The sequence below is a fragment of the Protomyctophum parallelum genome, assembly GCF_964188405.1.
Source record: "Protomyctophum parallelum genome assembly, chromosome: 13".
In the NCBI taxonomy this organism is placed as follows: Eukaryota; Metazoa; Chordata; class Actinopteri; order Myctophiformes; family Myctophidae; genus Protomyctophum; species Protomyctophum parallelum.
Genome location: NC_139708.1, coordinates 21171712 through 21187710, shown reverse-complemented (window position 1 = coordinate 21187710; position 15999 = coordinate 21171712). Strand labels below are relative to the sequence as shown.

At 42.3% G+C, this 15999-nt stretch overlaps 1 protein-coding gene across 6 annotated transcripts in view; it reads right to left on the bottom strand.

Annotated features, from left to right (window-relative positions):
• The window catches only part of ints1 (integrator complex subunit 1), a 51685-nt gene continuing 35686 nt past the window's right edge, over positions 1-15999 (bottom strand). For 4 of the 6 annotated variants that reach the window (XM_083779985.1, XM_083779983.1, XM_083779987.1 and 1 more), the window contains 14 exons: positions 15626-15755; positions 15071-15186; positions 14708-14795; positions 14192-14598; positions 12245-12374; positions 10949-11082; positions 8339-8531; positions 8050-8174; positions 6653-6756; positions 4574-4687; positions 4090-4160; positions 3376-3467; positions 1750-1859; positions 1-503 (listed from right to left, as the gene is read on the bottom strand). In XM_083779985.1, the coding sequence (XP_083636111.1) occupies positions 388-503; positions 1750-1859; positions 3376-3467; positions 4090-4160; positions 4574-4687; positions 6653-6756; positions 8050-8174; positions 8339-8531; positions 10949-11082; positions 12245-12374; positions 14192-14598; positions 14708-14795; positions 15071-15186; positions 15626-15755 (1930 nt within the window). In that variant the 3' untranslated portion in view covers positions 1-387. The remainder of the gene's footprint in view (positions 504-1749; positions 1860-3375; positions 3468-4089; positions 4161-4573; positions 4688-6652; positions 6757-8049; positions 8175-8338; positions 8532-10948; positions 11083-12244; positions 12375-14191; positions 14599-14707; positions 14796-15070; positions 15187-15625; positions 15756-15999) is intronic. The other 2 variants (XM_083779986.1, XM_083779988.1) reach the window with 1 other exon arrangement.

Genomic DNA, 15999 nt, shown 5'->3' with positions numbered 1-15999 from the left:
AGAGGTTTACATAATGGTATGGCATTTGAATGTACTGTATAATGCAAAGCTTAAGGAACTTTGAGTTTAGCCATTGAAGGAATTCACATACAATAAGCTCCAGTATGATGCCAGTAAAACAGTTTCCCCCCCTTTTTACAGTGAATTTGTATGTATTATATGTTATTATATGTATTGGATAAACACTTAAAGAGTGTTATTCTGCCTTTTTATGTACTTAAGTCAAGATAAGCCAAGATGAAAAGTGGGCCACCGACCAAATACTTATGGAAATAACTATCAATCACTGTCCATCAAGATAAAATTACCTTAGAGGGTTAAGATAACCACAGAAAAAAAGGAAAATTTTAATTATACTATAATTTCTGGACTTGTGCTAATGGGGATTTATGTTGTTGCTTCCATATGAAGGACCTTCATAGACTCGGAGATCATCGAACTGGTGTCAATTTGTCCATAGATCCCAACTAAGAAAGCCTTGTGGAGCAAGATGTCTGCATGCTCTGCAAGGGGGAAAATGGCACATAGATGTGTATGAATTATTTTGAGCACTGAAAAAACACACTTAATATTACCTGAATATTTTGTAGCAAGAGTCTGTCTTCTAACTGTGGTGTAGGTCGGACACACCACAGATTTAGTATTGATACCAAAGTGAAAGACCTTATTCTGCTTTGTGACATTATGGAATTAAAATAATCTATGGGTGAGAAAACCTGAGAGCGTACCATAGGCTCTAATGTTGGCACTAGCTGCCGGCTTAATTCTAGTATTATCTTAGTAGTCAAGATTCCAGAGAATAGTGTAATCCATTTTCTAGTAACAATAACATGATTGCTGCTGAGATTTACATTTTCTTTACCAACTTAATTTTCTTGCCTCAAAGAGGGGGTATTAAAAATAAACAAAAAATACAACATACAAGTTTGAGTTATGAAGCAATATGTAAAACAATGCTGACAGTGCACAACCAAGTATACATCAGGTATAAGTAAGTTAATTCCACTATTCATGTTTTTTTTCACCATGTGATGGAAAAGCGCCTGGACTACATTTGCTACAGTACTACCTCTAGCGACCGTAGTGGACACTTTTTCATGATTGGTTGCCACGTCTCTAGGCTGCCTCCAAGCCAATAAGAGACTTGCCCATAAAACCCATAGTCTGAACGGCATAAAACCCATACTCTGAACACCGCGACATGAAGCTGTGAGCTGATGCAGAGGCTGCACACACACTGATTATACTGTAATGTTCATAAAGAGAGAGCTTTCTGCACCGGGCAGTTTATATGACAAATTATGAAAATGATGTAAGTTATTTGTCATATCTTCCCTGTAGTACACCTTTTGATTATGAAGCCTGAAGCCAAACAGAAATGTAATTTTTTAAGAGGGAGTGCCACAATCTTTGTATTCTTCCAGTTTTTCATGTGTCTATGAGGTGACAGTACTTCATTAGACACCCTGGAATCGTAACATTATGTGCAATGGTGTATTAACTTTGTATTTAGGGTTTCTTCCTGGAGGCTGAACCCTTGACAGTCAAACGGGCCAATTAAATAAATAATAATATAGTAATAATAATATAGTGACATCACACTATCAGACCCTCCCCTAACCCCACATAAAACATAAACAAAAATACTGTACACTTTTTTGAAAAAATGACTCCATCTTTAAGTGACAATTAATCGTCAAGGTGAACGTCATAATGGTGACAGCTCTCTAGAGTAGACTCTGTTCTTACCTTGACAGAGAAGTACATATTCTGGCAGATTCCTGAGGGCTGTCTGTACCACGTCAAAGTTACCACTACCCAGGCAGTACATGAAGGTGGGCAGGAAGTCAGTCGCCAGGCTGGACCAGAAAAAGCATGTTACTGAACCTACATTTAGACCTGAGGCCGCTTCTAAAAGATGTCTCCTTTTTTTTTTAAATATATTTTTTATCCCACGATTTTGTAACCCATTTTTCACCCCTGTGTCAATCATCTAATGTGATCCTGGGCTCTACACACCCTCTGCCAACCTGGGGAGAGGAACGGACTTGAACTCATGCTTCCTTCATACCTTAGTTTCCCTGGTTGGACGTAGCGCGTGGAAGGAACACGTTATTCCAACCAGTTCCTTTCCCCTCCATCAGTCGCCCCGGCTGGCCAGGGGGAGGCAGTTTAGAGACCAGGATTACTGCATGTTTTAAAATATGTCTCCTAAATTATAACAGTTCAGTCAGGACAACTCATGAATGGATGGAATATATATTTATTGAAAATAAAATGAGCAATATATTTATTATTGGATCTGCTTTTTAGGTACTCTGATCAAGCGCATCAGTCCCAACCATAAGGACTCCGAATCCCCCGTACCTAAACAGCAGATCCAAAACGACAGGTGGTAGCTAGCTACTAGCTAGGGTGGAGGAGGGTGAGCAGAAAAAGATTAGCAGAACACAGCGCAGCAGCAGAGAGCAGGATGAGCAACGCAAATTTCCAGTTTAAATAGCCGGTATGAAGCTGGAATGAGTGTGTGATTGGATGAGTGAACCATGTGAATGAGCTACGTGATGCTGAGGCGGCCCAATGAACGGCCGGCAGCAACTGCACCGAGTTTCCTGACTGAACTTGCTTTGTGCATGTCTGTGACAGGCTCATTTTTCTGAAAAACGTATGTTGCTAAATATCAACGGTACTCAAAACATTTTCATGTCAAGAACTCCCAAAATGATATGCATTTGGTCACGGACCCCAATGTCTAGAGGCCGCAAGGCAAACCGAAGGTCAGGCGTTTCATTCCTGGACCCTGCATTGTGTCAAGGTGTCCCTGAGCAAGACACATAACCCTACCTGCTGCTCCCCCCCCCTGCGCTCAAGTCTGACCACTTGGGTAGCAATCAGCTGTAAGTACGTATTCAGTAAGTAAGCCTTGAGGAGCCATGAGACCCATAGCCTATCTCCTGTTTCTGTAGCGTGAGGCAGCTTGATGTACGAATACTGTACACCCCCTGGACACTAGTATGTCACAGGGACTTACCCCCAATCTAACCATTGATGCCGAGTGCCAAGCAGGGAGGCAGTGGGTCATTGGTATGACCCGGGCGGGGTCGGGCCTTCAGCTGGGTGAAGCTGAATTCCTCACGCGGGATCAAATAGGTCTAATTAATCATTATTATTATTCCAACAAATCTTGATTCGCATGAATACCCCATTTCAGTTCCGTCTGAACAGAATGGACATCGTACACTGTCCTCTCACGGTTCATTACAAGTAGTAGAATTAGTAATTAATGTGCCAGGCACAAAGAGGAATTCCTCCCTCACTCTCTCCACCTTCCAGAGCATCCATAGGGGGATGAATGTTTGAGCGCCGTGAACTTACCAGGGATTGTTCTGGATGCAGCGCAGGGCCAGGCTGAAGGCCATGTTCCGACATAGCTCCTCTGACGAAGTCATCAGTCTCTGTAGATCATTCTAAATTGAGAAGAAAAAAATAATAGAGGTAATACAACAAATAAGTACTATACCATAGCCTTTTTCTTTTTAGTTGGTGGATATTCAGTTGTAGGACCCTACGGAAACTACAGTATGTCATTTGGTTACAGCTTGCAGTTGGTTCAGCATTCAGAGTGAGCAACTGCTCAGACGTGGATTGATTTGAAAAGTCGATCTGAAAATAGTTCCAGGAAAAAAAGATTGATTTACAAAGAAAATGTCAACTTTTATGACTTCTTAACCACACAATGATGTTTAGCCATCACTGACATATACAGTATAAGAAAGGCTAGATGACTCGCCCGTACTGCTGGCCAATGGAGAGCGACGTTGCTGAATTTACGTGATTGGTTAGCCGATTTGCTACATAAGGTGGTTCCTTATTGGCTTATAATAATAATCATTGGGATTTCAATAGGGCTTCGCACTACTGTGCAGTGCTCAGTGCTTTTATTACATTGTGTGCACTGAATCTATAATCTATGAATAGAATTATGGAAATAAACCAACATTTCCATGATATTAATTTTCTTTAAAGGTGCTGTAAGTATGCTGACGTCAGAGCCTTTCTGTTTTTAGCTGCTGTTGTTCATTGACTCACGGTGAAGTACTGGATGATCTCTGGGCTCCTCCTGGACTTGTCGTCTACCTCCGTCAACACCTCCAGTACATCTGCAACACACAGTAGAAAACATTGAATGATCTGTATTTGATTGATAAACCTATGTTTCTATGTCAGTGGTGCTCAACCTTTTTCATGTCAAGGACCCCTAGAATTATCTGTATTTGACTGTGGACCCCCATCTGAAAATATGTTGTTCCGGGGACCAACCAGAAGCAAAGATTTGTGTTGAAAATGTTCGCTCTGAAAGAATATATATTCAAAGGTTTGCGCCACATTTTCGGGATTTTTCTAAAATAGCAGACCTACAAGCTATTTTTCAACAGCTAAAGTATAACAAAACAAAAGGTTGATAGAAAACATTATGGTCATCAACATGATGACCATAATGTCAAAAACAATGTACTGCTGCCTATTTCTGGTCCTTGACATGAAAAGGTTTGAGAAGCACTGCGTTAGTTACCCTCCACCGCCTCTCCTCTGGACATCTTCTTCAGGTACATGGTCATGTCAGCCGCGGTCAGAGAAACGGGGGCTGACATGTTGACCAGTGGAAGGGAGCCTGTCGATGACTCATCTGATGGAAGGCAAAAAAACAGAGAAGCCACCGACATTAATCTTTTGTGTTTTTGAGGAGCGCTAGCCCCTCCAATTGCTGGCTTTTGAAATGACGTCATATGGCAGCCAAGTCTGTGGACTTTTAATGTTGGAACACAAGAAGTGAGAATCTACCCTGGACGCTGAACACAAGCCATTCTGGATCATTCCATTTTTTTTTTTTTTTTTTTAAGATATTTTTTTTGCGGCTTACGCCTTTTATTGATTTTTTAAGGGACAGATAGTAGGCTGACAGGAAAATGGGAGAGAGATGGGGGGATGACATGCGGTAAAGGCCGTGTCGGGTCCGGGAGTCGAACCCGCGGCACACCGCGACTGGATCACCAGTCCGGTGCCCAGACCGTTACGCTACGGCCTGGGCCCATTCCATTTTTTAAGGGGTTTAAGTGAGTCTAGTCTGTCTAACCTAACGGGAGACCAACACGGAGCAAGGATGGAGTTGCAATAGTCAAGTCTGGAGATTACTGAGGCTTGGTTCAGGAGAGCTGGATGCCTTGATGAGGACATGGTAAAGTGTAACCCCTACTTGATCATACCATGGCGTCACACAGAAGTATCTAAAGTAGCAGATCCACAAACGAGCTTGTAGATCTGCTACTTTTGCTGTGTTCACAATGTAACGTAATGTCATTATTACATCATATTGTCTCTTTATTGTTAATGGCATTTAATGTTTCAGTTTGTGTTGGCACCGTTGGTTTTACATCACCGTTACATCACCTAATCAACATGAGTTAGACTTTAATATATTAGCACTCCTCACTTCACACAGGTGTGATTTTTTAATTTGAATCATGAAAAGTAACAGCTTTGGACACACAAGGTTTCTACTCGACAGAGACGATAATGTATCACTCATTGCATTTTCACGTAGCCTAATACTAATTTAGGCTACGTATACCTTACGTTAGGGCTGGGCTAATACTATTTATACACAGTGTTACACGCCGAAAATTGCGGCTTTACAAGCTCACAGCGTGTTGCGCACCAACGTGTTGTGAGCTTATAGATCGCCTATTTGTGGAAGGATAAATCGGGCTTAAATGAAACCGTGAGCCAGGCAGGCTCTGCAGACAATACAGGGACATGGGTGAATGACGGCCAGCTTGCTGGAAATGGCTTGATATCTCGCCTATTCAAAACAAGATTTACAAAAACATACCGAGGTGCTTTCAACATGCTGATAATAGAGTGAGTGCTACAGGGATGATGTCTTTCTGTAGTCCAACACCGTAGATTTCCAATGGATTGGGTATATTGGATAAATTATATCCACAATCCCGACAAATCAACACACCTTTTTACAATTTCTAAAGTTTCAAAAATCACACCCATGTGAAGTGAGGCGCGCTCTTATCATCATACATCATCCATTCACCCCTCAAAAAGCACATACCAGTTTAGATATTAAATAGAGTAATTTAGGTTGTAGTAGAAAATAAATCATGAAAACTATATTTTAACACGGTTTCATTAGATTTTTTTGCAGGCATGGAAATGCCTTGAAAGTTGGCGGAGGAGGCCATTGTGAAGCAGGGACGTGCACACATAGACGTCAAAGGGGGCTTCAGCCCCTGCCCTTTTACCCGTCTGTAAAACAACTGCCCTCACCAGACCACGAATGCAGCATTTACTATAGTGAAAGCAATGCAAATGCCTTCTTCCCCTTTCCATGCCATGCCGGAAGGCAGCATTCAGGATAATTGCTTTAATTGTTTCAGTCTCCTGAACTTGGAATGCAGCATTTTGTGTTGAACAAATTTGTTTCGAAATCCATGTTGTTCACCGCAGCTCCAGTAGATAAAGAGTGCTGGGTTGCGCCCCGAAAATAGCAGATCTACAACTTTACAAGCTCTCAACACGTCGCGCTGATCTGCTATTTCTTCTCTTTGCACGTCCCTGTTGTGAAGTGTGTTGTGTTTACCATCGTCACTGGCAACGTCTGAGGAGCGGCTCTTCACAGGCAGGGTGAGTCCAGCCAGGAGAGACTTCAGTTGGACCAGGTCTGGGTTCTCAGAACACAAACCCCTTTGGAAAAGAAAGAGAGAGAGAAAAAGGCAATGTTCATATCAGTGGAATTCCCACCGAAGACTGGAACAATTGCCAAAATCAATTCTACGTAACGAAATTCATTCAGCGGTTAACTTTTGTACTTTCACCAATGTCTTTTTAATTTATCAAAACAGTCAATCTATAATCTAGATCATACACATGTCTTTTGGTCTTGTCCTGTAATTCAACCATTTTGGAAGGAAGTGACAACACTTATCTCAAACATTATGGGTTTTGGAATAGATGATACATTCACATCTTTGTACCTAGGACAACTCCCAGATGGGCTAAATCAGGATGACTCCTACTTACTTAAGATTTTACTTGTAGCAAGCAAAAAAGCTATTACAAGAAATTGGCCCACTGCTGACCTATTTATCAACATTGTTTGTCTTTTGTGTCTCGTCTTGCATTATTAAAAAATTCAAAAATAAAAACAGTCAATCTACAACATGCTCACAACTAGGGCTGGGGCGGTATGGGATTTTTATTACCCGGTATGGCGGTTATTACTCTTATTATTGGGAATAATAAGAGTTACAGGTGCGATATTAATTGTGAGATTACCATAATGACGGTAATCATTAAAGGACCACTTTTGAACCTATCTTCATATAATAGGTCCTCAATAATAATCATGATAAAATGGCACGTTTTTTTCTACTCGGTCTGTGTCACATAGGAGGCCTAATCTAATTGAATACCCCTGCCATAAAGCATTACACTTGTTTACAAGAGGGTCCACCATTTTCAATTCATCATATCATTTTGTACACTATGCACTTCTATAAAGCCAAAAACAGGAAATCATCATAAAGGAGGTAAAAAGGGGGAAAAACGTATACAGTGAGGGGGGAAAGGGGTGGGTGGGTGGAGTCAAGGGATTTACATCTTAATGACAGTTGGTAGGGCGTTCCACATTTATGTGGCATAGGAGTGAAATGAATCTGGGTTGCACATGGTTTTTTGAACTCCCTCTGGTGTTGTTGTGTTGCTGGCATGATTAGACTGACTGAGCGTCACTGTTTATTATGATACACTTTTCATTTCATAAAAAAAAGAGAAAGAAATCATTTTTTATTTTTTAACCGCGGTAATTAACCCGATACCGCGGTATGCGTTACATACCGGCGGTATGGCGGTATTGCGGTTATTGCACCCAGCCCTACTCACAACACAGCTTGTAGATCTGCCATTTTAAAAATTGTATGATTTGTTTTGGCTATAAAAATGATTACATGCAGTCGTGCATGGGTTTGACAAACTCACTGTAAGATGTCAGAGTGCTTCTGAAGGTAGGGAATGCAGGCAGCGGCATCGTTAGTGATGTACTTCTGCGTGAACTGCAGAAACTTGTTGATGAACACCAACGGAGAGCGGCTCCTCTGGAAGTTCTACGTGGAGGACGTGGCACATTCAATAACACAATGAATATTAATTGTCAAAGTACATTATAGTAAGTCCGTAAAACAATTAAGACATCGCTCCACTTAATCCTAAATCCTCTGGAGCTGAAACACAAAAGAGGCGTGTGGGCTCTGCGCCGCGGTCTCCCCACCTGAAGGACCTTCATGAATGACAGAAGGCTGTCTTGCAGCGCCCTCTGGTGGTCACTGTGGAAAACCAGTGGCTGCAGCAGCTCCAGGATGGCCAGCACGTTGGTGAAGAACGTCAGGTGGTTCTGCTGCCGGAACTCCTGGAAGTTGAGGTGGATGCGGCCGTGGAGGAGCCCCGCGATCATGGGCAGGTGTCTGGGAGGGAGTACGGAAAAACGAATAAAGTCAATAGGCCTATGCATGGAATGAAGCAAAATAAAGACTGAAAATGTAATGATGTTTAAGGCATGATCAGTCTAAACCTATTGTTGCTGCATTTCCACATTACAGCCCACCAGCTGAAGAAATCTAGCCTCGAGTAGCCATCACAGATTTAATGCATTGCTTTTTATTAACATTTGTGAGACCATTCATGTTCATGGAAGATGCTTCTACACTTGAATTATATAATATTCCTAGTTTCATCATTTTAATCACTTTCATCTTAAATAACGAATGAACGAAAATAGCCAATCTACAAGCTCACGACATGTTACGGTGGGACGTATTGTGAGCTTGTAGATCTGCTATTTTCGGTGCACAGCAGCATGCTTTCACAGAAGACACGCCGTGGCTTCTATGACTGAAATCAGTCGTGGCGACTGAGAACTTCAATCCTTTAATCCGTGCCTATGTTGTGCCCATTCCATGTAGGCAAGGTGTCCGAGAGTATGGAAATATAAAATAAAGTCATTATGTTGAGGCCCCTTCCATAATAGCAAAGATTCAGATCCGTCTATCCGTCTGCCGAGTAAACGTCAACAAGCAGTAAAAATAGTTAACATGTTGTCGCTTGTTGGGCAGAAATCTTGGATCAACTTTTTAGGCTTTATCATGAATTAATTTCTTTTACATTGTTGCTCAAAAGTTGTAAAAATAGGCGATATATACGATGCAATGCATCACGATGTGACACGTTGGGGACTTGTAGATTCACTATTTTCCATAATGAACCAAAATAGAGCGTCGCAGTCCCGCCCCCTTTCATGACAAAGAGAGACCCAGAAAATAATTCCCTGTTTATTTTCGTCATTTAAAGACGTTTACGCTGCGGACAAAGCCAACTCGAGTTATGACAAATCACGACAACAAACACATTATTTTTGGACCAAACAAATAATTAGAAAGAAGAAAAAAACTGCAGGTTACAACACTTTTTGTATTGTTTTTCTTCTTTGTAATTATTTGTTTGGTACAAAATATTGTGTTTGTTGTTATGATTTGTCACAATTCGGGTTGGCTTTGTACGACGCTTAAAAGGTCTTACTTTTTAAAATGTCTATGGGAAAAATGCATTGGGAATTATTTCCTGGGCCTGGCGTCGTCATGGAAGGGGGCGGGACTGCGACGCTCTATAGTGATGCCAAGTTGAAAATGGTTAAGTCTGTCGGTAGGTTGTATAAATATTTAACCAATAAGAAGCCTTAACATGATATTTTTGACTAAATAATAACTACACTAATCCATTGGAACACAGGTTCTTGATTCCATTTCCTTTAAAGTATTTTGGTTCCCCCCTGATAGCGATGATAGAATAAAATGCTAAATAACTTTTCTTGTTGCCACCGACTTCTCTGGTGCGCTATCCTCTTTGATCAATATCATTCATGAAGGTACTGGGTTGCACACAGTGCGAGAGTGAGTTTTTCTCTTTTATTGAATTTTTACAAGTCACAAGAGATGCTATGCAGTGGCTGTCCAGTGTCACATTGACAAAGGCTGGATAGCCGAAACGTTTGTCTCTTGTGACATGTAATTTTTTTTTAAATACAATAAAAGAAAAAAACTCACTCTTGCCACTGTTTGTGACCAAGTACCTTTATGAATAATAAATTGTTAGCCACCCTCTACCTCTACTTTTTTTTATCAGCTTGCAGAGCTGATCAATGATCAGAGTTTCTAGTCCAAGCCCCCAGTAAGGCTATCCCACGTTGAAGCTGCCACTACCTACTGGCGAAATGTGGAATTGCAGCACTTCAATGGAGGTGGACGGACGTTCATGATGTCACGTGCGTAAGCCCGGACCGCAAAATTGAGGTCCGGTGCTAGGCTAGGCTAAACTTCCGCTCGCTCGAGCCATTGAGTTATAATTGTACTTCCGGAAATCTTCCGGGGGGCTTCAAAATGCCACTGAGCAACTTCTATTGAAATGAATAGCGGGGGGCTAACACTCCGGTTCGGTCTCTATCCTTTTATTACTCTATGTTCTAGCTTAGTCACGTGGTCTAGTAGCCATGCATGTAGTGGCGAGATTTTCATTATTGGCTGGCCTTTGAGCCAATGGGAGACTAGCCTTATACAGCCAATGGGATATTTCTGGCAGAAGCCATTGGCGGCTGATTTCACCCTTCTGCTGGGACACTAAGCCCCACGGCCAATGGGACACTAAGCCCCATGGCCAATGGGACACTAAGCCTGCGCTCCTCTCCCCCACCACACCATGACTAGACTGCAAACGCGACTACAGAAAGCACCACTAAGGTAGTAAAGGTACAATATGTAAGAGAATGGAATGCAAGCCGATAATATATAATAACTGGAGTCATTTCTTGTTTCATTCCTGTAGTGTTTACCTGAGCAAAAGGACAGGATGGGACACAGCCAGCTTCCGACATGCCAGGTTGGCGTCCGACATGCGGTTCTCAGCGCTCTTTGATTCTCCAGTCTCAGCGAGCAACGTGACCAGACGATGAACCAACACATCCAGCTGAACGACACAAAATACATACAACCATTTACACTGGTGCAGTGGTGATTCCATCGACTAATACTATAACGAAAAATGTTTGTCAACTACCTTTTTTCACTGACGAAAACTAAATGGAAACTAAATCAAAACTAAGCTATGCTGACTAAAACTAAGACTAAATATATTGACAATTTCGTCCACAAATAAAAACTAGACTAAATGTTAGGAAGGAACTAGTGGACAAGAGATCTAGTAGAACTAAAAGACACGTCATTTTACACTTGGTTGTACGCTGAAAATAGCAGATCTAAAATACCAAAAGTATATTGTGATGCCAAGTAAATTCTGAATACCAGACTTTTACTTTTAACACATTATTTCTACATTGCGCTAAAGTAAAAAACAATTGAGTACTTCTTCCACCACTGATCATTTACCTTACCGGTACCATCAACCTAAGCAACTAGCAATAGATCAGTTTATGTAAAATGGTCATTATTTCTCAGATCTTTGGAACATCTTATTAACAATGCAGCAAGACCTGGATAATCACAAAAGGCCAAAAACTATAATAAAACTTAACAGTTTATTTTGAAAATGTATTAGCTGTCCAAACTTTTCAGTGGTTGGCAGAACAAGTGTAAACTTGATCCAATCCGGCACAATTAAACATTCCTGGCTAGTGGCTACAGCTGCCAAATTGTAGGTCATGCCAAAACTCTCAGAAATTATTTTAGGAATCAGTGATTCAGTTATTAGTTGCGCGGTGTGAAGTGAGTGCATAATAAGTTGTACATTAGTTTGTTTGATTATCTATGTGTGTATGGTTATTGTTTTTAATTTATTTGTTTGTATTGTTTATTATTTATTTTAAAACCATTGAGATGTGTATCTCATCATTATCATGTGCCTGGCCAATGCAGCAGATCATTCTGTCCACCAGAGGGTGCTGACAATGCAACTCAACTACTTACACTTCTAGATTGTTTTACCATTGTTGCCAAGCAAGATGAACCAAAACACCTTTTTCTGCTGAAACGGTTAGTCTCCGCTGGTAACATTATAGCTTCTCAAGGATTCTACTGGGAGAACGGACTGTACAGCACCTTCTCAGAAAGATTGCCTAGTATCTAGGCAATATTTCTAGAAAGGATGCAAGGAAATTGCAAGGAATCCTCACCTTGCAGCTGCTGCCGTCGACTGCCCCCCCACTGTTCAAGGTGGCATCAGGCAGGGTCACATGCTGGATGACTTCGGGGAAGTGCAGGTAGATCTGAAGCAGCAGGATCTGGCAACGCTTGCTCATCACACTGAAGAGAACAAATCCACATTTAGCCGTGATTTACGCTTAGAATTTGCGCCGGTGTCTCGCACCCAAAACAGCCGACCAAAACATACCGATACGGTATAGAGGGTATGCGCATGCTTAAAGTGAATGGCAAATCGAGTGGCAAAGCAACATGCAAAGTGAGTTTAACATTGTTTAACGTTGTTTAATGCAATCAGATAGGACTTTTCTGTTTAGATGCATTGGGCTGTCAAGGCGAGAAAGTAGTTTTTTGCCACTCTGTGGGCATTCCTGCATAACTTCCGGGTTTGATGATGATGTCACGTGCATACCCTCTATAGGTGAGGCTTTAGCTCTAGTGTAGATAGAAGCTACAAACTACAGGGGCACACCAAGCCTTTCATTAGCTATTTTGCTTCCTGATTTTATTTACAGTGAATTTCTGGGTTTTCAAAATAAAATACCCTGTGCATCTTGTTGACAGGGAGCCACAGTGCCGGGTTGCGAGTTAAGTGTGTGTACTTGACTATACAGTAGACTAATTTGAATAATGAAATGCATACGTATTCTTTTCCAAGTTACTGCCATCTTGTAAAATCCTTGTGCTGGTGAAGGCTGTTATCAGTCTCACATGATGTTGCGTTCTCCAAACTCATGTTTATTAGTACTATACTGTATGTACAGTGAGCGCACTGTGCACTGGTCACACCAGCGTGCCCTTGCACGAGCATATTATATAGATAAACTTAACTAGTAATTCTGTACTTGGGAACAAACAAACACCATCTAATCTATTGTAGAAATGGGCTTTTACTAAAAGAACACTCAGCACACAACCAAGTGTTTATTCAACAGAAAGCCAAAGCCTTCAACTTTTAACACGGTTTTATCCCACCATGTTTTCAGCAGGAGCCATTTTACAAAACAGCTTAGCAGTACTTAAAATATTGTAATTCGGAAGCTAATTTTGCTCGACCTTGGCCAAAGTTTCCTCATTAAAATGGTTTAATAACCACAGACACATTCATGGAAGAAGGTTCTGCCTCCACAAAGAGTTGCACCCTGATCTTTGACAGCCAAGTCAGAGCAGGAATTCACAACACAGGCAAGTTTAGAGCTTCATGCCTTAATCCCCTTGGCTTCATTATAACACACTGAGCTTTTAAAGAGATCACAGTAGAGACGACTTCTGCTGGTTTTAATTTCACACCAATAGACCTAATTATCGACTTTCCCCGGGTCCACACAGCATTGTGCCGCACAGAGGATGCCTGAAAAGTTCATCTGCTCTAAGAGGGGAAATCTAGTGTGATTTATTTAACAGAGTCGATCAGCACATCCTAACAGAAAGCCCCCCCCCCCACATTCAGCATTCTGGGGCTAATTAGTAGGAGCAGGAAAATGTGTCCAACTGCATGACCTGCGAGCAGCCGAGCACTGGTGGTGAACCATGTGGGGAAAAACACTTAGACCTGTCACAATTATTGCATAATCGTCTAATAGCAATGATTTGGGACAATCGCAATTATTTTGTCATAATTCGTCATAATTGTTGTTGAAAAACGTTCATACATTAAAAAACATGCATGTAATCCTGGTCTCTAAACTGCCTCCCACTGGCCAGCTGGGGCGCCTGGAAAGGAATTGGTTGGAATTACGTGTTCCTTCCACACGCTACGCCCAACAGTGAAACTCCCCCCTGTCAGGTGTAAAGGAGTGACTTGGACACTCATGCATGAAGGAAGCGCGAATCTCAATTATCGGTGTGGCACGAGGCAGGAATTAGGATAAAATATGTTCCTATAACAAACATCGAAGAATACTGGACACCATCTTTACCTGTCGCCCCATTTCTTTGTGCAGCTGATGAGGTATTCTGCGACATTCTTGATGTTCTCCAGGTTCCCGTTGCAGCAGGACTGAAGGAGCGGCAGCCTGGACTGGATGAGGGAGCAGGAGGCCTGGTCCAGGGTGGTGCTCTTGGCTCTAGACTGGATGAGGGAGCAGGAGGCCTGGTCCAGGGTGGTGCTCTTGGCTCTAGACTGGATGAGGGAGCAGGAGGCCTGGTCCAGGGTGCTGCTCTTGGACTGGATGAGGGAGCAGGAGGCCTGGTCCAGGGTAGTGGTGCTCTTGTTGTCCTGATGGGGGGAGTCCGAGTGGCCACTGAGCTCCGGCTCAGACAGGATCAGGTCCACCAGGCTGATCAGCTCCTCCGGGTTCAGCCGCAGGACAAACTTTTCCGTTTTCTTCATTCAGACGAGGACAGAGAGGAGGCGGGATATAAGATGAACGCATTAACAACTCCGAACAAAACGGTGCGTAACAAATTTGTGGTAGACTTTGTTTTCATCTTACTTGAGGGGTCTTCTGGTCACGACCCTGCCAGATACGTGGGATATGGCTGCAGGCCCACAGGAAGTCCAGGGCAGATGAAGGGTCCAGTCTGATAAATAACAACAGGCAACTGTTTAATATAGAGGCTCACACATGGATTAGTTATTATTAGTTATGTCAAAAGGCCTACTTTCGTGTTCACAGTCCAAAACTGCTCCCGAAGTTGTTTATTACCATAAGTACAATAAACAGCGTATCTTCATATGGAAGAAAATAACACCCCAACAATGGAGTTTATACAGGAGATCAGTGCTGGGTCGGACGGGGGTTAACAGGTGAGAGGAAAGCGTGAAAGGTCCAACGTGTGCAGGTGTTTTAATGTACCTCAGGTCTCTGCGCTTGCTGAGAAGAGCACTGATGCACTGCAACAGAGTGGTCCAGTTGGACTGATGAGTCAGCAGAGCCAGAAGGTACGGCCTGTATGCAGGTGTGCCTCGCCCCTGAAATTGGTCAGAATTTTGGTCAGGATTTATTGAGAGCCTTGAGATGCAGCATCTAATTTTAGAGGGGGTCCTATACACATACAGTAGTAAAAGTAAAACATTACATATAATACAAATACACAATACACACACGTAGACGGTACAGTTAGCTTGCTTGCCAATTCTCACCCACACTCCCAGCCCTCAACTCATTTGAAACAAAAAAAAGAATGGAGAAAACTACTATGACCTGTGTCAAAGTTAGAAATAAACGCAAGTACAAGCAGTATTAAAAGCATCATGAACAGGTTGTTTCGAGATGTGAATACAGGGAAGTCCTGAAGCGGCATATCTGAGGGAAAGTGGAAGATTATGCTAACTAGGCTAAGTCACAATACCGACCCAAAAATGAATACAACACTACGACGAGGCAAGAAAAACAGCGGTTTACATTTACCTTGTTGTTGACGGCAAACAGCAGCTTCTGCTGCAGGTCTGGACAGACGGAGGTGACCTCTGGGTCGAGATGCTCGAGCCAATCAACCAGCAGGCCTGAGCTCAGGCCTGTTCTCGTCACCTCACAGCTGCTGAGGAAGGTGAGAATAGATTGACTGAGTGGTTACCCACGGAGGACAAACATGAACGGTCGGTGCCGAGTGAACACCTATTGAATTCCAATAATGTGCGGGTTCCCAGAAAGAGAGCATGGTATGGATGGTGTGTACAGTACTGTATGTTAACCACATGAACCCTAGCATCCCTAATCCGAGGCATGCGTTCAGTGAAAATAGCCGATCTGTTCGATTGATTATTGTAGATTGGCTATTTTCC